General features: G+C 44.1%; 1 protein-coding gene across 1 annotated transcript in view; it reads left to right on the forward strand.

The window, feature by feature from the left end:
- Positions 1 to 23,597, forward strand: part of GUCY2C (guanylate cyclase 2C) — a 262,021-nt gene that overhangs the window by 197,354 nt on the left and 41,070 nt on the right. Inside the window, exon 22 of the mRNA XM_053689439.1 lies at positions 13,161 to 13,353. Coding sequence (XP_053545414.1) covers positions 13,161 to 13,353 — 193 coding nt within the window. The remainder of the gene's footprint in view (positions 1 to 13,160; positions 13,354 to 23,597) is intronic.

Below are 23,597 nucleotides of genomic sequence, written 5' to 3' on the forward strand. Positions count from 1 at the left end.
CCTATTCTGCCGCTCCCCAACATCACCGCCACTATAATAAAGTTATTAACCCCTATTCCGCCGCTCCCCGACATCATAATCAAGTTATTAACCCCTAAACCTCTGGCCTCCCACATCTCCGCAAATAAATAAACCTATTAACCCCTAAACCACCGGTGAAAAAAAATAAATAAGTTTAAACTATAAATTAACCTAACATAATTATTCTAATAAAATAAAAAGTACTACAAATTAAAATATCTAAATTACAAATTTAAAAAAACCTAGCACTACGACGAAAAAATAAAAAATTTAAAATTACAAAAAATAATAAACACTAAATTAAGAAAAATAAAAAACACTAATCTTACAAAAAATAATAAACGAAATAATCAAAAATAAAAACAATTATCCTTTTTAAAGGATAAAGCATACATTTTTTTCTTTTTGAATATATCAAATAACAAGGTATACAAGAAGCATACAGAAATAGTTTTGTTTAGTATATAACAAATAACAAGTTAAAGAGGATATACATAAACAACATGAAATACAATCCTGACTTGAACATCGGGGTAGACTACCCTAGTCCACAGTGACCATGGGATTATTCTGCCCATTCTTCTGGTCACTGCTCTAACTAGTGCTAATCCCGATATCGGGCTGGAAGTTTCACCACTCTTCCACTTGATGTCATTTTACATGAACTGTCCTCTGATACAGAAGAAGGTGATTGAGAGTCTGCTGGAAGCAAATAAGTATCCCTGCTGTGATCTTGCTGAGGTTAAGGCACCACTCTTAAAACAGGGGATCCCACCAGCAGTGGTACTGAGGCATCCAGTCCCAAACTCACAGGTACTGGCTGAAGATGTTTTTGATTTTGACGTGTGACTGTCCCTCCATCAGTAAGGACTACATAAGACATTGGTTCTGGAGTAGCGTCCAATTACCATGGCAGGCGTCTTCCATTTCTTCTCATCCTCTATTTTAACTCTGACACTTTGCCCCAAATTCAGCTCCTGCAAGGGCCTCACAGAATGTCTCCTGTCGTAGAAGAATCAATAGCCCCTTTTAGCCTCTTCATCCCTCCTAAGGACCTCGTCCCGAGGAACAGAGCTAGTTGGCTGGAAGACACCCACAGAGGGTAAAGTGGTGCGAATCTGACATCCTAGCATCAGCTGTGCCGGGCTAAAACCCGTGGCTTGAATGGGAGTCACCTTATAGGACAAGAGGGCTAGGTACGGCTCAGATTGCTTCAAAATGAACTTTGTTGTTTGAACTGCCCTTTCAACCATTCCATTGGCCTGCGGGTAATGTGGGCTTGACGTAGAATGGACAAAATCATATTCACTGCTGGAAGAACTGAACTCCGTGGAAGCAAACTGCATTCTGTTATCACTCACTAACTCCATTGGTATGCCCCACCGGGCGAACAAGCTCTTGAGACGAGTGATAACGGCTTGACTTGTGATCTCATTCAAGGGTGCAATCTCCAAATACCTGGAATAGTAGTCAATCACGACTAGGTACTTTTCCCCGTGCAGTTCACACAAATCAGCAGCTAGCCCGGTAGAAATCAAGGGCTCCCTTCTCTGAGTAGGCCGGCGTTCTCGGCAAAAAGCACATTTTGACACATGGCTTGCGATGTTGGAACTGATCCCAGGCCACCATACTGCCGTAGCTGCCCTTTCTCTGCACTTTGTAATGCCCAAGTGGTCATCATGAATCCTGCTTAACATCTCCTGCCGCATGCTAACAGGAATAACAATGCGGTCCTGGAACAGCACCAACCCATCTAGCTCCGTGAGCTGTGACCTTTCTTACTGGTAAGAACTTAAAGACATCCAGGCTGCCCGGCTCTTGAGCCAACCTTCTTTTATGTACTTAATAACTTCTTGAAGGTCAGTATCTAAATATGTCTCCTTTCTTATTTGCTCTAGCTTCCCTGACAAAATGGATTTGGATGCCAGAACTGAATCCACATAAACTTTCACATCTGATTCCGTTGAAGATTCTTCAGCAGGAGCCTGGAAAGTGTATCTGCCACTACCAGTTGTTTCCCCGGCACATGCACTGCCTGAACGTTAAACCTGTGCAGCCTCATCAGAAGTCTCTGGCATCTTAGAGGTGTTTTGTCAATATCATAGGAGTTGATTAGAGGGACTAGCGGTTTATGGTCAGTCTCCAGACTAAATTTCTCTAAACCCACTAGGTAACGCTGGAAGCACTCACAGGCCCAAACTGCAGCCAGGCACTCTTTCTCAATTTGGGCTTATTTTGACTCTTTTGTGCAGACCCCAGCAGGGACTTGACCTGCACAAAAGATTCTTCCTGTGAAGGTTCCCAGACCCAGGCAACATCTTTCTTTAACAACTCTGTGATAGGGTGTAGTATTGTGGATAAATCTGGAAGGAACCTGCCCACATAATTCACAAGGCCCAATATTTGTCTCAGCTCATGTACATCAGAAGGACTTTTCATCTGTTCAATAGCAAGGATTTTATCAGGGTCCGGCTTGATGCCATCCCCATTGATAATATGCCTAAAGTAACATAACTCAGCCTTCCTAAAATGGCATTTCTCTTTATTTAATTTCAGCCCGGTCTCTCTAATGGTCTGCAGCACACAGCTCAATCGCTGATCATGTTCTTCCAAGGTAGACCCATGCCCTCGTGGTCTCTTAGGAGAGAACTCATCTATCTTTAAAAGATTTCAGGAGCAGAGGATATCCCGAAGGGGAGTCTGCAGAAGCAAAACCGACCTACCGGTGTAAAGAAGGTAGTCAGTTTGCGGCACTTTGGATCTAGAGGTATCTGCCAGAAGCCGCTGGAAGCATCCAGTGTAGAGAAGAACTTTGCCCCAGCCAATTTCGGAGCTATGTCTTCACGTGTCGGCAGCACATTTCTCTCTCTCTTCACCGCCTCATTCAGCCTTTTCAAGTCTACGCAGATGCGTACCTTCCCATTTTTCTTTGCAACAGGCACAATGGGGGCACACCAGTCGGTTAATTCAACAACCTCTTCAATGACTCCCATATTCTTCATATGCAGAAGTTTCTTCTCCACTTGATGCATGAGTGGGAACGGAATTCTACTAGGAGTGGTAATGCTGTATGGGACTGCTTCACCTTTAAGTGATATTCAGACTGGGCTGCAATTCAGTAGGCCCAATTCACCAAACATGTCTTCTGAAATCTCATTCACTCTGGCAACCAGGCCCAAACCACAGGCTGCTTTTCTGCTCAATAGGTTGTTAACACACTGACCTCTAATCACATGTACCTACATGGTGAATTTTCTTCTGCTTGTACTCACAGCTGGCAAGAAATTTCCCCACACAATCGATGCGACCACCAGGACTATGAACTTTTGTTGTAACTTTCACCAACTGAGGCTGTCGAGGCAGTTTTTTGAATGCTGCAAGGGACATAACAGTGATGTCTGCTCCTGTGTCAATCTTAAAGGCAACTTTGGCTCCCATTACAGTAAGAGTAACCCGCCAATCTTCATCTGAACCAGACCGTTCAACAACAGACCCTACAAAGGACACTTCTTGACCCTCCTGGTCACTATCCACCTGCATCTCCTTAATGTATTCAGTTTTACACACCACTTCAAAATGGCCCATTCGGTTACATTTTCTACATCTTTTGTCTTTAGCAGGGCATACGACACTCATGGGTACGGTTACACCGCGTGCCGTGAGCATGCTGCGCCCATCCGCTTCTGGGCCTATCTGTTGCCCTTGGTCTACCACTCGCACTGTGCATTTCACTAGCAGCTCTCCTGAACTGCTGCACTTCATCCACAATACTCTCGGACCTCAGATCAGCACTTTGCTTTTTCACCAGTTCTCTCTGGCGGCCATCCTAATAGCCCCATCCAATGTTAAATCAGCCACAACTGTAGCTCCAGTGAGACTTCCACATCTGCAATTCCTATAACTATTCTGTCACTGATTTGCTCCTCTTTAGCAACACCAAACTCACAGAATTCAGCTGGTTCATACAGGCTGCGCACAAATGACTACACAGATTCTCCCATACGCTGAGCACGTTTGTGAAAACAAGCCTTCTCATGAATCACATTTCTTTTGGGCATAAAGTGAGCACTGAGTTTGTTCATAACTATTTAAAAGTCAAATTCTTCCCCTTCTTGGAACGTAAAGGCATTGAACACTGGCTCCACATCTTTCCCCATAGAGTATAAAAGAGAATTAACTTGTAATTCACCACTCTCCTTGTCCAGCTTGGAAGCAAACCTGAAGCGTTGAAACAGCTGATGCAATGTGGGCCAAGCTGCAGGCTGAGAGCAATCAAATGGCTCAGGTGGGGTAAACTTCGACATAGTCATTAATCAGGAAACAGAAGCGCAGGCAAGTACTTCTGACACCATGTCATGAGATGCAGGACACAGCATAGAAGGTACAATGCTATTTTATTGCAGAGCATAGAAGTATGCAGCTTGTACAACACATCTAACTTGGTAACTGCGACATAGACAATCAATCCCCTAAACCACGCCCCCATCCGGTGATGTCAGTTCCCACTCTCATCACACTATTGGCTGTTAAAAACAGCCAATAAGATGAGAGCTACTGAAATCCTATTGGCTGTTCAAATCAAATTTACAATACAGCACTCGCCTCCCCCCCCCCCCACCACCATAATAGATGTTACTTTATAATATTTAGTTTTAGTTTGGAGAATTGATATCTAATCCTGGGTTGACACATATCTCTTAAGAGCTGATTCTGCTCAACCAAAAGTGCTTCTCTCAGATTTCACTTTGTTAATCCTGTGTTAAACTCAAGTAAAATGCAACACGATTCTTCTACCACCTACATTCTGCCCTTTGCCTTATTCCACCACAACATGGCGTCATTGGCAGCTCTTAAAAACATTCTATGTTTTTCCAAATCAGCTGCTGCTTATGGTTTCCATAGGATAATGTAAAAATGTGTCACTGCTCCAGCTCCTCCCCTTTTATGCTCTAGCGCCTGCCTCACCACTGCTCTACACATACCCCTCATACAATACATTACTACAGGGAACATCTGCATTTAGTTTAGCTACACGTGAAAAGACAATCTGTTTTTTTTTTTTTTTTTTTTTTTTTTTTTTAAAACAAGCTTTATTGAAACATATGCAGAGAAAAGTTACAATAAAATCACAGCAAATGAAACTGATTACCGTTAGCAAACGGAATGAGCATAAAGGATTATTTTACAACAGTCCGTGACCGTAGTCAGGTACAAGAAGCAAAGTCTGCATAGTGTGCGCTTATGAAGGGTCAAGGGACCCCCCCCAAAAGGGGGATCCCAAGATCTCCATATATGTGGAAAGCCTGTAGGCTTTTTTTTTTTTTTTATAAGAACATTTACAGATAGTGTACAAACTTGTAGATATAGCATATTATCAAAAGATTAACCATAGGAAAGAAAGAAATAAAAAGTCAGAGAGAAAAAGAAAGGAGGGGAAGGAGGAGAAAGAGGGGGAAGGGCACATCCGTGTGAAGGGGGGGGGGGGAGAGAGGGCACGATGGGGAAGAAGAAAAAAAAAAAAAAAAAAAAAAAAAAAAAAAGGGGGAAGAGGGATGGAATGGGACCGCCAGATGATACACTACAGGGGGGTTTCCCTCCAGGCCGCCATAATCATATCGTGAGAGGCCAGTTGGTTAGTTTTAAAATAATGTAGTCTCTCCAAATTTAATAGTTCCTCTACTGAGGAGGACCACTCGTCAAGGGAGGGGACCTGTGTAGACTTCCATTTCCTGGGAATCAGTCTCTTAGCCCCTGTGATCATGATCAGGAGGAGGGACCTAGTGAGAGCATCTTTGGTTTTGGGAAGGCGAAGCAAGAGCAGAATCTCAGGGGAGTCCGGAATAGATATTTGGGCCCTGCGAGACATAATCTCAATGACAGCCGTCCAGAACCCCCTTAACAAAGGGCAAGACCACCAAATGTGGAACAGTGAGCCCTGCTCGCCGCAACCTCTCCAACATAGGGGGCTGGCTGATGGAAAGTACCTGTGCAGTCTATCTGGGGTATAATACCATCTGGTTAGGAGCTTCAAATGAATCTCCTGGACAGCTGCAGAGACAGAGGAACGTCTGGTGAGAGCAAATGAACGTAACCAGTCCTCCATTTCATAAGTATTGTTAAGGTCTTTAGTCCAAATTATAGTATAGGAGGGGAGTTGTGTGTTGGGTGGCAATAATAACAGTTTATATATCTTTGAGATTAGTCGTTTGGGGAGTGTCACAAGGGTGCAGAGGGTCTCAAAAGGTGTTAAGTCTCTCATGAACCTGTCCCTGTGTTTATGATGGGTGAGAAAGTGTGAAAGTTGGTGATAACGGAGCCAAGACGAGAACAAGGCTCCGTACTGTTCAAACATGTCGGATTGGGAACGTAGTCTGCCTGCGTGCAATGCGTGGTGTAACGTGCCCTCTCGGAGACTGTAATATGTACTCATGCGGGTCCCTAAGACACAATATGGGATACTGGGGTTCTCTATTATAGGGAGCAATGGGGAGTATGTCGAGGAAATGTGGGTGGAGGTGGCTAATAATCTGTCCCATTCGTGAAGTATAGAGGAGGTAAGATGGTATTTCTGTATCAGGTCAGGACGTCCAGAAGGAGGAACCCAGGCTAGGGTACCGACGTTGTGCAATTTAAAGATTTGTCCGTCAAGTCTGACCCATTGTTTTTGGGTAGTGTTGTGAGACAATTCAACCAATCTCTGTAGAAGGATTGCCCGTCGATATGTGGCTAGATCTGGGAATCCCAGGCCACCCCTCTCTCGAGGGAGATATAGCGTTTTTCTGGGTATCCTCGGTTTCGTCCCAGCCCATATAAACTGTTCTAAGAGTCGTTGTAGTTGAGGGAGGTAGTCTTTCGGTAGAGTTATTAGAACCGTTTGGAGTAGGTACAAAATGCGGGGCAGGACATTCATTTTGATTAGGCTAATTTTGCCCAGCCAGGATAGCATTTTATTTGACCAGGAGGATAGGTCTTTTGCTTTTTCACTACGAAGAGGAAGAAAATTATTTTTAAAGAGATCCGAGGGGTGGGCAGATAGAAAAATACCCAGATATTTTAATTTGGATGTAGATATGCGAATGTGATACTTGTGGGCAAGGCTCTGAATTTGGTCCGTGGGGGCGTTGATATTTAGGATTTCTGATTTGGTTAGATTGAGATGGAAATTGGAGAGTTCTCCATACTGTGATAGTTCAGTTAACAGTTCAGGGATTGAAGAGTCAATATTGGTAAGCGTGTAAAGAATGTCGTCTGCATAGAGAGCCTGTTTGTAATCTGTGTCACCCAACCGAATCCCACTAATTTTAGGGTTGTCACGAACCTTCTGGGCTAATACCTCTATGGAAAGGGCAAAGAGGAGGGGGGGCGGGGGGCAACCCTGTCGGGTACCGTTCGAGATGGAAAAGGTGTCAGAGAGGGTGTTGTTGGCCCGAACTCTGGCATTTGGAGAAGAATAAAGAGCGAATGCCATATTAATAAAAGGATCACCGAAGTTCATAGCCTTCAAGACCCGACGCAGAAAAAGCCAGTCGACGCGGTCGAAGGCCTTCTCCGCGTCGGTCGAGAGGAGTGCCAAACGTTCTCCCGAAACCTGGGCATGCGAAATGAGTTGGATCACTTTGCTAGTATTGTCGCGTGCCTCCCTTCCGGGAACAAAACCCACTTGGTCGGAGGAAATTAATAGGGGGAGATATTTGTTAAGCCTCCTGGCCAAAATTTTAGCGAAAATTTTGATATCCGAATTTAAGAGAGATATCGGGCGGAAATTGGCTGGGGTGGTGGGGGGTTTACCCTGTTTAGGGATAACGGTGATGTGCGCCTCGAGGGAGGATCTGGGCAACTGCGGGTCTTTTATCAAATTATTAAATAATTCTAACATATGAGGGCCAAGTGTTTTAAGGAAGACCCGAAAATATTTTGGTGTGAGTCCGTCTGGGCCGGGACATTTGCCTACTGGGAGGTCTGTCAGCGCATGGGACAGCTCCTCCATAGTGATGGGCGCGTCTAGTGATTCCTTACCGACTGAGTCAAGCTGTGGAAGGTTTATAGAGGATAAATAGCAGTCTATCTTGTTGAGTCGAGTCAGTGAGGAGGGACTCTGTGCATGGGCAGTGTCTGTGGATGATATATTATATAGTCTCGAATAGTAGGAGTGGAAGGAGGCCGCTATTTGTTTGGCCCCTCGCACTATAGTACCGTCCTCCTTCTCTAAGAAATGTATGTGGGATTTAAGTTGTTGTCTGCGAATGCTCCTGGCTAATAGTTTGCCAGGTTTATTACCCCCCTCGTAATATTGTTGTTTCGTGGAAAGGATCTTGCGCTGGTAGGATTCAAGTTGGTGTTGTGCAAGTGCTGATCTAGTCTCCTTTAACAGTTTACCTGTGGCCTTATCTAAGGGGTCATTTTTATGTATAGCTTCTAGCTCCGCTACTTTATCTAGGAGTTGTGTCTGTTTTAATCTGTGTTGTTTGACTAAGCGGGCCTTGTGTTTAAGAAATTCTCCGCGAATGACACACTTATGGGCCTCCCAGAAGCAAGAGATAGAGGTATGTGAAGGTGTGTTGTGTGATAAGTAGTCATTTAAAGAGTTTTGAATACTGTCCTTCACGTCTTGTCTATCTAATAGGTGGTCATCGAGTCTCCATATATAAGTTGAAGGGGGCAAGTCAGGCCAAAGAATGCTGCAAGTTAGGGGGGCGTGATCAGACCAGGTTATGGAACCGATCTCGCTGTGGCTTGCCATGTCCAGAGCTGTGGAGTCAAAAAGGAAGTAGTCAATACGTGAGTATTTGTTATGGGGAGGGGAGTAATATGTGTAGTCACGGCCATTGGGATGGTGGGATCTCCAAACATCATGAAGTCCAAGATTCACAATGTTCGTTTTTATAGATTTGAGTATTTTTTTGGAAACACTTGATACACCCCCGGAAGTGTCCACTCGGGCGTCAAGAGGTACATTAAGGTCTCCGGATAGAAACACCGGACCGCACGCCTGGTCCAAAATCAACTTAGAGATCCTAGACATGAAGCGATGTTGGTCGATGTTCGGGCTGTAAACTGTGACCAACGTGATAGGGTGGTCAAAGAGCAAACCGTTAATTAGAAGGAATCTGCCGTCGGGGTCTTTAACTGTGTGTGTAATTTTTAGAGGAACGGAGTGGTGGATCAGTATACCAACACCACACCTTTTAGTCAAGCCCGAGGCAAAAATAGCTGTCGGGTATTGTTTATTAAACCATCGGGGCTCATGGCCTCTGCGGAAGTGGGTTTCCTGTACGAAAAGGACATGACTATGTAGCTTATCTAGTTCTCGGAAGGCTATAGATCTCTTACCTGGGTCATTAAGACCTTTGGCATTTATAGTGGTGAAATTCAAGCCATGGGAACCAAATTTGCTTGCTCTTTGGGCCATCCTGCAGGGGGAAGGGGGGAGGGAGAGGGGAGGAGAGAAAAAAAAAAAAAAAAAAAAAAAGGGGGAGGGAAAGAGGAGAGAGAGATCTAGAGGGTTAGAGAGTAGGAAGGGGCAATAGGGGGAAGGGTCAGGAGGAGGAAAGGCAGGAGAGGAAGAGGAATAAGAGAGAGAGGGAGAAATGAAAGAAAATTGTCCCTGGAGAATACCGGGGGAAAAGGAAAAGACAAAGAATAGGCTCACAGAAGTGAGTAAGAAATAAGATCAACAAGGGGAAATAATCCCCAAAACAGCATACATTAAATAATATCAATAAGCATCCGAGCAACAAAGTCGCCGTCGGATGACAAGGTATTGTGGCACAAAAGGAAGGGGGGGGGGGGGAGAAAGGGGAGAAGAGAGAAGAGGTGGAAGAGGAGGAAGAGGGGGGGAGGGAGGGGGGGGAGGGAAAGGGTAAGGAGAGGAGGGGGGGGAGAGAAGGGGAGGGGGGAGAAAGGAGGGGGAGGGGGGGAGAGGGAAAGAAATAGAAGGGGAGGGGAGGGGAGGGAGAGGAGGGAAGGGAAAGGAGAGGCGAAGGGAGGGGGAGGGGGAGAAAAGGGGAGGGGGGGAGGGGAGAGAGGAGGAGGAGGGGAGGGGGAAGGGAGGGGGGGGAGGGGAGGAGGGGGGAGAGGAGGAGGGGGAAGGGGGAGGGGAGAGAGGGAGGGGGGTGGGAAGGGGGAGGGAGGGGGGGGGGGAAGAGGGGGAAGAAGGGGGAAGAGGGAAAGTGTGGGGGGGGGGGAGCACCAAGGAGGAAATAATACACTTTATAAAACAATTATGAGAACAGCAAATGGAAACATTAAATTCAATCAAAATACGTAACATAATACAACCATAATAACATGTAAAAACATATAGATATATAAACGTATCCTCGGGAGGGTGTACGGTGGGTATGAAGATAACCTGTAAGTAGAGGGTGGGGGCCCTAGTGTGGACCGTATCTTAAAGCTAGATTACTAATACAAGTATCAGGTTAAGAATATGGTATTAGATGATTTATGGAATGTTTCACTATCAGTTCACCCAGGCCCCTAGAAAAGCCATTATACAAAGGGCATTATCTGAGGATTATCAAAAAAGGATACAAGGTTCAGAATGCTAGGATGTAGGTTCTGTTCTCCAACAGAAAGAGTGAGAAGGAGAAGTGTCCATCATGAGAGCGACAGTTCCTTAGGCAGATGAGTGTGCGGCATCGGTGCTTGAGAGGTGCTGTGAAGCATCATCCTCAATGGAGAGGCTTGAAAAGAAGTCCTGAGGGTCAGAGCCTGGGCGAAAAGTTGCTGATTTATTGCGCCAAGTAGCCGTCAGCGCTACAGGGAAGCCCCATCTGTAGGGAATTTTGTGTGCTTTCAGTCTATCTGTGATATGTGAGAGGTCTCTCCTTTTTTGAAGGGTGACCGGGGACAGGTCTGAGAAGATTTGTAGTGGTTCTCCAGCATATTGCACAGGTTGTTTGGTACGGGCCCATTTGAGAATTTCCTCCTTGTCCTTAAAATTCAAAAAACGGACGATGATGTCCCTGGGGGGCGATTTAGGGGGTGGCTTGGCTCGCAGTGCACGGTGTGCACGCTCCAGGGGGACATCAGGAGCTGAAGGAGTGTCTTTTAATGTACGAAACAGGCTTTGCAGGTAGCCTTCAATTGCTGGAGGGAAAATGGTTTCAGAGACCCCCCTGATCCTTAAATTGTTGCGGCGACCTCTATTGTCGAGGTCTTCAACTTTGTCTGATAACGTTAGTATGGCCTCTGACTGCTGTTGTACAGTGTGCTGCAAATGCAGGATAGAAGTGGTTGCTTCAGCATGTTTTGTCTCTGAGTGTGTGACCCTGCTGTCTAGGGAATTAATGTCTTTTTTCAGTTCGTTAAAGAGGTTTCTCATTTCTCTCACAGCATTTTTAATGTCCTCTTTAGATGAGAGAAGTTGCAGGTCTTCTTTAGTTATGGGTTGCATGGTTGGGAGATCAGGGGCCTGCAGGTTTGGTGGTGTGATGCATAGATCTTGTTCAGTGCTACTAGATGAATCAGAGCAGGGAGTGTCAATATGTTTCAGGTAGCTGGTAAGGGTGCGTGCTGGAGTGACTTTGTCTGTTTTATTCTGACGTTTGCCTGGCATCACTACTTGGCCTGAGTGCTTTATTAAAGAGGCATGTGCAGGCCGCAGTTTTGAAGAAGGCCCACGTGGCTGTCTAGACCCTTAGAAAGTACACGGTAGCCCCGAAGGGTATAGTGGGGGCAGGGCAAAACTTAATCAGGTGGGCAGGAGAGAGTTTGCCTGATGGCCTTAAGATCCGATTAGAGGAGTTAGAGAGGTGCCAAGCATAAGGTTCCTCAGGGTCTCTTGAAAAAATGACGCACACCAGTTCTGGGAGGTAATGCAGGCCAGGTATAAGAATGTGGAGTGCGGGGTTTTGTTGGGGCATGTGCCCCTCCACAGGGCAGATTAAGGTCTCAGGATAGTAGGACCCCGGCAATAGACAGAGGGGCTCGGAGGGCCTTTTGTTTTGTATGTTTTTCTGTTTTTTTTTTTTTTTTTTTTAGTATTGGACGGGTTGCCACTCACCGGGTTCAGCAGGGGGTCCTCCCAGCAGGAGTCTCAGCATAAGGAGTGAACCGGAGGTCTTGCGGTCCACACGCAAACGCCTCCGGTGCTGGTGCAGGGGTTCCGATGATCAAGAGTCAGGGCTTAGTAAGCAACAAGGCGTAAGTGACGTGCGATGCAGGCTCTGGGCCTCCGGTTATGGCGCAGGCTTAGTCACTCGTTCCAAGCAGAAAGTTCCGGAGCGGTCAGAGCCAAACTTCTTACCCCCAAAATTCTGACTGGGTGATGAGGGTAGTGCTCCCACACAAGAAGGGATGATTTAGAGAGGAAAAGTGCCTAAAATTAAAACATATGCTGCTTGGGGATTTAGGAGCTGATTCAAAACCCAGCCATCCGCCTGCGTGGCTAAGCTCCGCCCCCCAAGACAATCTGTTTTTATCTATTTAAACCATATGAGTGTTATTGGCTCACTACTAAATCTAAACAGTGAAAGGCAAAATAAGGGCACCAAAAAGTCCTCTCTAATGCTGCATCAGTTAAACACACTTAACTGGTAGAATGTTATGAACATATACAACCCAATAGGTTTTATGATGATATAGAGGGGCAGTAGCCTTGCTCAACTGGGCTCTGAACTTGAAGGGACACTGGACTGTAAAATTAATTTTCCCTTAAAAGACCAATAAACAAAGTAGAACAACATAATATATAAATACATAATAAATAGACAATGCATTAGCACTTAGTTTGAATTTCACATCATGTGACAACCATCAGCCAATCACAAGATGCATATACGTATATTATGTGACTCTTGCAAATACTCAGTAGGAGCAGGTATATAACTGCATCATGTGACAAGCATAAACCAATCACAAGATGCATATACGTATATTATGTGATTATTGTACACTCTCAGTAGGAGCAGATATATAACTGCATCATGTGACAAGCATAAACCAATCACAAGATGCATATACATATATTATGTGACTCTTGCATAGTCTAGCACTTGTACAGTGTGTCTATAGGTCAGTATCTGCTGCTACTGATGTCACATCTCTGGCCTGTGGTACAGTTAGGAGTCTAATAATTGTGCATCGTGTCTGTCTATTGGTCAATATTTGCTGCAAATGATGTCATATTGTTACAGGCCTGTGGTGCAGTCGCTAAAGGAGACGGGTCGAGTAGAACCAGAATTTTTTGAAGAGGTCACAATCTACTTTAGTGACATTGTGGGATTCACCACCATCTGCAAGTACAGCACCCCGATGGAGGTAGTGGATATGCTAAATGACATGTACAAGAGCTTCGATCACATTCTGGATCATCATGATGTTTACAAGGTGCAGAATTACTGCATAAACATGTCACTGTCATCAGTACACTGTATCACTAGCAGGGACTGAGCACATAAACATGTCACTGTCATTAGTACACTGTGACACTAGCAGAGGATGTTCACATAAACATGTCACTGTCATTAGTACACTGTGGCACTAGCAGAGACTGAGCACATAAACATGTCACTGTCATTAGTACACTGTGACACTAGCAGGGACTGAGCACATAAACATGTCACTGTCATTAGTACACTGTGACACTAGCAGGAACTGAGCACATAAACATGTCATTGTCATTAGTACACTGTGACACTAGCAGGTACTGAGCACATAAACATGTCACTGTCATTAGTACACTGTGGCACTAGCAGGGACTGAGCACATAAACATGCCACTGTCATTAGTACACTGTGACACTAGCAGGTACTGAGCACATAAACATGTCACTGTCATTAGTACACTGTGACACTAGCAGGGTACTGAGCACATAAACATGTCACTGTCATTAGTACACTGTGACACTAGCAGGCACTGAGCACATAAACATGTCACTGTCATTAGTACACTGTGATACTAGCAGGGACTGAGCACATATACATGTCACTGTCATTAGTACACTGTGACAATATCAGGCACCTGAGCACATAAACATGTCACTGTCATTAGTACACTGTGGCACTAGCAGTAACTGAGCACATAAACATGTCACTGTCATTAGTACACTGTGATACTAGCAGGTACTGAACACATAAACATGTCACTGTCATCAGTACACTGTGACACTAGCAGGTACTGAGCACATAAACATGTCACTGTCATTAGTACACTGTGACACTAGCAGAGTCTGATCACATAAACATGTCAATGTCATTAGTACACTGGGACACTAGCAGGTACTGAGCACATAAACATGTCAGTGTCATTAGTACACTGTGACACTAGCAGGTACTGAGTACATAAACATGTCACTGTCAATAGTACAATGTGACACTAGTAGGGACTGAGCACATAAACATATCACTGTCATTAGTACACTGTAGCACTAGCTTGGACTGAGCACATAAACATGTCACTGTCGTTAGTACACTGTGACACTAGCAGGTACTGAGCACATAAACATGTCACTGTCATTAGTAAACTGTGACACTAGCAGGTACTGAGCACATAAACATGTCACTGTCATTAGTACAATGTGACACTAGTAGGGACTGAGCACATAAACATATCACTGTCATTAGTACACTGTAGCACTAGCTTGGACTGAGCACATAAACATGTCACTGTCGTTAGTACACTGTGACACTAGCAGGTACTGAGCACATAAACATGTCACTGTCATTAGTACACTGTGACACTAGCAGGGACTGAGCACATAAACATGTCACTGTCATTAGTACACTGTGGCACTAGCAGGGACTGAGCACATAAACATGTCACTGTCATTAGTACACTGTGGCACTAGCAGGTACTGAGCACATAAACATGTCGCTGTCATTAGTACACTGTGGCACTAGCAGGGACTGAGCACATAAACATGTCACTGTCATTAGTACACTGTGGCACTAGCAGGGACTGAGCACATAAACATGTCACTGTCATTAGTACACCATGACACTAGCAGGGACTGAACACATAAACATGTCACTGTCATTAGTACACTGTGACACTAGCAGGGACTGAGCACATAAACATGTCACTGTCAATAGTACACTGTAACACTAGCAGGGACTGAGCACATAAACATGTCACTGTCATTAGTACACTGTGGCACTAGCAGGGAATGAGCATATAAACATGTCATTGTCATTAGTACACTGTGGCACTAGCAGGGAATGAGCACATAAACATGTCACTGTCATTAGTACACTGTGACATTAGCAGGTACTGAGCACATAAACATGTCACTGTCATTAGTACACTGTGACACTAGCAGGTAGTGAGCACATAAACATGTCACTGTCATTAGTTCACTGTGGCACTAGCAGGTACTGAGCACATAAACATGTCACTGTCATTAGTACACTGTGTCACTAGTAGGTACTGAGCACATAAACATGTCACTGTCATTAGTACACTGTGGCACTAGCAGGTACTGAGCACATAAACATGTCACTGTCATTAGTACACTGTGGCACTAGCAGGTACTGAGCACATAAACATGTCACTGTCATTAGTACACTGTAGCACTAGCAGGGACTGAGCACATAAAAATGTCACTGTCATTAGTATACTGTGATACTAGCAGGTACTGAGCACATAAACATGTCACTGTCATTAGTACACTGTGACACTAGCAGGTATTGAGCACATAAACATGTCACTGTCATTAGTACACAGTGATATTATCAGGGACTGAGCACATAAGCATGTCACTGTCATTAGTACACTGTGACACTAGCAGGGACTGAGCACATAAACATGTCACTGTCATTAATACACTGTGATACTATCAGGGACTGAGCACATAAACATGTCACTGTCATTAGTACACAGTGATATTATCAGGTACTGAGCACATAAACATATCACTGTCATTAATACACTGTGGCACTAGCAGGGACTGAGCACATAAACATGTCACTGTCATTAGTACACTGTGACACTAGCAGGTACTGAGCACATAAATATGTTATTGTCATCAGTACACTGTGATACTAGCAGGGACTGATCACATAAACATGTCACTGTCATTAGTACACTGTGGCACTAACAGGGATTGAGCACATAAGCATGTCACCGTCATTAGTACACTGTAACACTAGCAGAGACTGAGCACATAAACATGTCACTGTCATTAGTACACTGTGACACTAGCAGGTACTGAGCACATAAACATGTCACTGTCATTAGTACACTGTGGCACTAGCAGGTACTGAGCACATAAACATGTCACTGTCATTAGTACATTGTGACACTAGCAGGGACTGAGCACATAAACATGTCACTGTTATTAGTACACTGTGGCACTAGCAGGGACTGAGCACATAAACATGTTACTGTCATTAGTACACTGTGGCACTAGCAGGTACTGAGCACATAAACATGTTACTGTCATTAGTACACTGTGACACTAGCAGGGACTGAGCACATAAACATGTCACTGTCATTAGTACACTGTGACACTAGCAGGGACTGAGCATATGAACATGTCACTGTCATTAGTACACTGTGACACTAGCAGGGACTGAGCAAATAAACATGTCACTGTCATTAGTACACTGTCATTAGCAAGAACTGAGCACATAAACATGTCACTGTCATTAGTACACTGTGGCACTAGCAGCTACTGAGCACATAAACATGTCACTGTCATTAGTACACTGTGACACTAGCAGATACTGGGGACATAAACATGTCACTGTCATTAGTACACTGTGACACTAGCAGGGACTGAGCACATAAACATTTCGCTGTCATTAGTACACTGTGGCACTAGCATGTACTAAGCACATAAACATGTCACTGTCATTAGTACACTGTAGCACTAGCAGGGACTGAGCACATAAACATGTCACTGTCATTAGTACACTGTGGCACTAGCAGGTACTGAGCACATAAATATGTCACTGTCATTAGCACACTGTGGCACTAGCAGGTACTGAGCACATAAATATGTCACTGTCATTAGTACACTGTGACACTAGCAGGGACTGAGCACATAAACATTTCACTGTCATTAGTACCCTGTGGCACTAGCATGTACTAAGCACATAAACATGTCACTATCATTAGTACACTGTGACACTAGCTGGTACTGAGCACATAAACATGTCACTGTCATTAGTACACTGTGGCACTAGCAGGTACTGAGCACATAAATATGTCACTGTCATTAGCACACTGTGGCACTAGCAGGATCTGAGCACATAAATATGTCACTGTCATTAGTACACTGTGGCACTAGCTGGTACCGAGCACATAAACATGTCACTGTCATTAGTACACTGTGGCACTAGCAGGTACTGAGCACATAAATATGTCACTGTCATTAGTACACTGTGGCACTAGCAGGGACCGAGCACATAAATATGTCACTGTCATTAGCACACTGTGGCACTAGCAGGTACTGAGCACATAAATATGTCACTGTCATTAGTACACTGTGGCACTAGCAGGTACTGAGCACATAAACATGTCACTGTCATTAGTACACTGTGACACTAGCAGGTACTGAGCACATAAACATGTCACTGTCATTAGTTCACTGTGGCACTAGCAGGTACTGAGCACATAAACATGTCACTGTCATTAGTACACAGTGACATTAGCAGGTACTGAGCACATAAACATGTCACTGTCATTAGTACACTGTGATACTAGCAGGTACTGAACACATAAACATGTCACTGTCATTAGTACACTGTGGCAGTAGCAGGTACTGAGAACATAAACATGTCACTGTCATTAGTGCACTGTGGCACTAACAGGTACTGAGCACATAAACATGTCACTGTCATTAGTACACTGTAGCACTAGCAGGGACTGAGCACATAAACATGTCACTGTCATTAGTATACTGTGATACTAGCAGGTACTGAGCACATAAACATGTCACTGTCATTAGTACACTGTGACACCAGAAGGTATTGAGCACATAAACATGTCACTGTCATTAGTACACTGTGACACTAGCAGGTACTGAGCACATAAGCATGTCACTGTCATTAGTACACTGTGACACTAGCAGGGACTGAGCACATAAACATGTCACTGTCATTAATACACTGTGATACTATCAGGGACTGAGCACATAAACATGTCACTGTCATTAGTACACTGTGATATTATCAGGGACTGAGCATGTAAACATGTCACTGTCATTAGTACACTGTGACACTAGCAGGGACTGAGCACATAAACATGTCACTGTCATTAGTACACTGTGACACTAGCAGGGACTGAGCACATAAACATGTCACTGTCATTAGTACACTGTGACACTAGCAGGTACTGAGCACATAAACATGTCACTGTCATTAGTACACTGTGACACTAGCAGGTACTGAGCACATAAACATGTTATTGTCATCAGTACACTGTGATACTAGCAGGGACTGAGCACATAAACATGTCACTGTCATTAGTACACTGTGGCACTAGCAGGGATTGAGCACATAAGCATGTCACTGTCATTAGTACACTGTAACACTAGCAGGGATTGAGCACATAAACATGTCACTGTCATTAGTACACTGTAGCACTAGCAGGGACTGAGCACATAAACATGTCACTGTCATTAGTACACTGTAGCACTAGCAGGGACTGAGCACATAAACATGTCACTGTCTTTAGTTCACTGTAACACTAGCAGGGACTGAGCACATAAACATGTCACTGTCATTAGTACACTGTGACACTAGCAGGTACTGAGCACATAAACATGTCACTGTCATTAGTACACTGTGGCACTAGCAGGTACTGAGCACATAAACATGTCACTGTCATTAGTACATTGTGACACTAGCAGGGACTGAGCACATAAACATGTCCATGTCATTAGTACACTGTGGCACTAGCAGGGACTGAGCACATAAACATGTCACTGTCATTAGTACACTGTGACACTAGCAGGGACTGAGCATATGAACATGTCACTGTCATTAGTACACTGTGACACTAGCAGGGACTGAGCAAATAAACATGTCACTGTCATTAGTACACTTTGACACTAGCAGGCCCTGAGCACATAAAGATGTCACTGTCATTAGTACACTGTCATTAGCAGGAACTGAGCACATAAACATGTCACTGTCATTAGTACACTGTGGCACTAGCAGCTACTGAGCACATAAACATGTCACTGTCATTAGTACACTGTGACACTAGCAGATATTGGGCACATAAACATGTCACTGTCATTAGTACACTGTGACACTAGCAGGGACTGAGCACATAAACATGTCACTGTCATTAGTACACTGTGGCACTAGCAGGGACTGAGCACATAAACATGTTACTGTCATTAGTACACTGTGGCACTAGCAGGTACTGAGCACATAAACATGTTACTGTCATTAGTACACTGTGACACTAGCAGGGACTGAGCACATAAACATGTCACTGTCATTAGTACACTGTGACACTAGCAGGGACTGAGCATATGAACATGTCACTGTCATTAGTACACTGTGACACTAGCAGGGACTGAGCAAATAAACATGTCACTGTCATTAGTACACTGTCATTAGCAAGAACTGAGCACATAAACATGTCACTGTCATTAGTACACTGTGGCACTAGCAGCTACTGAGCACATAAACATGTCACTGTCATTAGTACACTGTGACACTAGCAGATACTGGGGACATAAACATGTCACTGTCATTAGTACACTGTGACACTAGCAGGGACTGAGCACATAAACATTTCGCTGTCATTAGTACACTGTGGCACTAGCATGTACTAAGCACATAAACATGTCACTGTCATTAGTACACTGTAGCACTAGCAGGGACTGAGCACATAAACATGTCACTGTCATTAGTACACTGTGGCACTAGCAGGTACTGAGCACATAAATATGTCACTGTCATTAGCACACTGTGGCACTAGCAGGTACTGAGCACATAAATATGTCACTGTCATTAGTACACTGTGACACTAGCAGGGACTGAGCACATAAACATTTCACTGTCATTAGTACCCTGTGGCACTAGCATGTACTAAGCACATAAACATGTCACTATCATTAGTACACTGTGACACTAGCTGGTACTGAGCACATAAACATGTCACTGTCATTAGTACACTGTGGCACTAGCAGGTACTGAGCACATAAATATGTCACTGTCATTAGCACACTGTGGCACTAGCAGGATCTGAGCACATAAATATGTCACTGTCATTAGTACACTGTGGCACTAGCTGGTACCGAGCACATAAACATGTCACTGTCATTAGTACACTGTGGCACTAGCAGGTACTGAGCACATAAATATGTCACTGTCATTAGTACACTGTGGCACTAGCAGGGACCGAGCACATAAATATGTCACTGTCATTAGCACACTGTGGCACTAGCAGGGTCTGAGCACACAAATATGTCACTGTCATTAGTACACTATGGCACTAGCAGGTAGTGAGCATATAACATGTCACTGTCATTAGTACACTGTGGCACTAGCAGGGACTGAGCACATAAACATGTCATTGTCATTAGTACACTGTGGCACTAGCAGGTACTGAGCACATAAACATGTCACTGTCATTGGTACACTGTGGCACTAGCAGGTACTGAGCACATAAACATGTCACTGTCATTAGTACACTGTGGCACTAGCAGGTACTGAGCACATAAACATGTCACTGTCATTAGTACACTGTGACACTAGCAGGTACTGAGCACATAAACATGTCACTGTCATTAGTTCACTGTGGCACTAGCAGGTACTGAGCACATAAACATGTCACTGTCATTAGTACACAGTGACATTAGCAGGTACTGAGCACATAAACATGTCACTGTCATTAGTACACTGTGATACTAGCAGGTACTGAACACATAAACATGTCACTGTCATTAGTACACTGTGGCAGTAGCAGGTACTGAGAACATAAACATGTCACTGTCATTAGTGCACTGTGGCACTAACAGGTACTGAGCACATAAACATGTCACTGTCATTAGTACACTGTAGCACTAGCAGGGACTGAGCACATAAACATGTCACTGTCATTAGTATACTGTGATACTAGCAGGTACTGAGCACATAAACATGTCACTGTCATTAGTACACTGTGACACCAGAAGGTATTGAGCACATAAACATGTCACTGTCATTAGTACACTGTGACACTAGCAGGTACTGAGCACATAAGCATGTCACTGTCATTAGTACACTGTGACACTAGCAGGGACTGAGCACATAAACATGTCACTGTCATTAATACACTGTGATACTATCAGGGACTGAGCACATAAACATGTCACTGTCATTAGTACACTGTGATATTATCAGGGACTGAGCATGTAAACATGTCACTGTCATTAGTACACTGTGACACTAGCAGGGACTGAGCACATAAACATGTCACTGTCATTAGTACACTGTGACACTAGCAGGGACTGAGCACATAAACATGTCACTGTCATTAGTACACTGTGACACTAGCAGGTACTGAGCACATAAACATGTCACTGTCATTAGTACACTGTGACACTAGCAGGTACTGAGCACATAAACATGTTATTGTCATCAGTACACTGTGATACTAGCAGGGACTGAGCACATAAACATGTCACTGTCATTAGTACACTGTGGCACTAGCAGGGATTGAGCACATAAGCATGTCACTGTCATTAGTACACTGTAACACTAGCAGGGATTGAGCACATAAACATGTCACTGTCATTAGTACACTGTAGCACTAGCAGGGACTGAGCACATAAACATGTCACTGTCATTAGTACACTGTAGCACTAGCAGGGACTGAGCACATAAACATGTCACTGTCTTTAGTTCACTGTAACACTAGCAGGGACTGAGCACATAAACATGTCACTGTCATTAGTACACTGTGACACTAGCAGGTACTGAGCACATAAACATGTCACTGTCATTAGTACACTGTGGCACTAGCAGGTACTGAGCACATAAACATGTCACTGTCATTAGTACATTGTGACACTAGCAGGGACTGAGCACATAAACATGTCACTGTCATTAGTACACTGTGGCACTAGCAGGGACTGAGCACATAAACATGTCACTGTCATTAGTACACTGTGACACTAGCAGGGACTGAGCATATGAACATGTCACTGTCATTAGTACACTGTGACACTAGCAGGGACTGAGCAAATAAACATGTCACTGTCATTAGTACACTTTGACACTAGCAGGCCCTGAGCACATAAAGATGTCACTGTCATTAGTACACTGTCATTAGCAGGAACTGAGCACATAAACATGTCACTGTCATTAGTACACTGTGGCACTAGCAGCTACTGAGCACATAAACATGTCACTGTCATTAGTACACTGTGACACTAGCAGATATTGGGCACATAAACATGTCACTGTCATTAGTACACTGTGACACTAGCAGGGACTGAGCACATAAACATTTCACTGTCATTATTACACAGTGGCACTAGCATGTACTAAGCACATAAACATGTCACTATCATTAGTACACTGTGACACTAGCTGGTACTGAGCACATAAACATGTCACTGTCATTAGTACACTGTGGCACTAGCAGGTACTGAGCACATAAATATGTCACTGTCATTAGCACACTGTGGCACTAGCAGGGTCTGAGCACATAAATATGTCACTGTCATTAGTACACTATGGCACTAGTAGGTACTGAGTACATAAACATGTCACTGTCATTAGTACACTGTGGCACTAGCAGGGACTGAGCACATAAATATGTCACTGTCATTACTACACTGTGGCACTAGCAGGGACTGAGCACATAAATATGTCACTGTCATTAGTACGCTGTGACACTAGCAGGTACTGAGCACATAAACATGTCACTGTCATTAGTACACTGTAACACTAGCAGGTACTGAGTACATAAACATGTCACTGTCATTAGTACACTGTGACACTAGCAGGTACTGAGCACATAAATATGTCACTGTCATTAGTACGCTGTGACACTAGCAGGGACTGAGCACATAAACATGTCACTGTCATTAGTACACTGTAACACTAGCAGGTACTGAGTACATAAACATGTCACTGTCATTAGTACACTGTGACACTAGCAGGTACTGAGCACATAAACATGTCACTGTCATTAGTACACTGTGGCACTAGCAGGGACTGAGCACATAAACATGTCACTGTCATTAATACATTGTGACACTAGCAGGGACTGAGCACATAAACATGTCACTTTCATTAGTACACTGTGGCACTAGCAGGGACTGAGCACATAAACATGTCACTGTCATTAGTACACTGTGACACTAGCAGGGACTGAGCATATGAACATGTCACTGTCATTAGTACACTGTGACACTAGCAGGGACTGAGCAAATAAACATGTCACTGTCATTAGTACACTGTGACACTAGCAGGTAGTGAGCACATAAACATGTCACTGTCATTAGTACACTTTGACACTAGCAGGCCCTGAGCACATAAAGATGTCACTGTCATTAGTACACTGTCATTAGCAGGAACTGAGCACATAAACATGTCACTGTCATTAGTACACTGTGGCACTAGCAGCTACTGAGCACATAAACATGTCACTGTCATTAGTACACTGTGACACTAGCATGTACT

Source organism: Bombina bombina, chromosome 7 (assembly GCF_027579735.1).
Source record: "Bombina bombina isolate aBomBom1 chromosome 7, aBomBom1.pri, whole genome shotgun sequence".
Taxonomy (NCBI): Eukaryota; Metazoa; Chordata; class Amphibia; order Anura; family Bombinatoridae; genus Bombina; species Bombina bombina.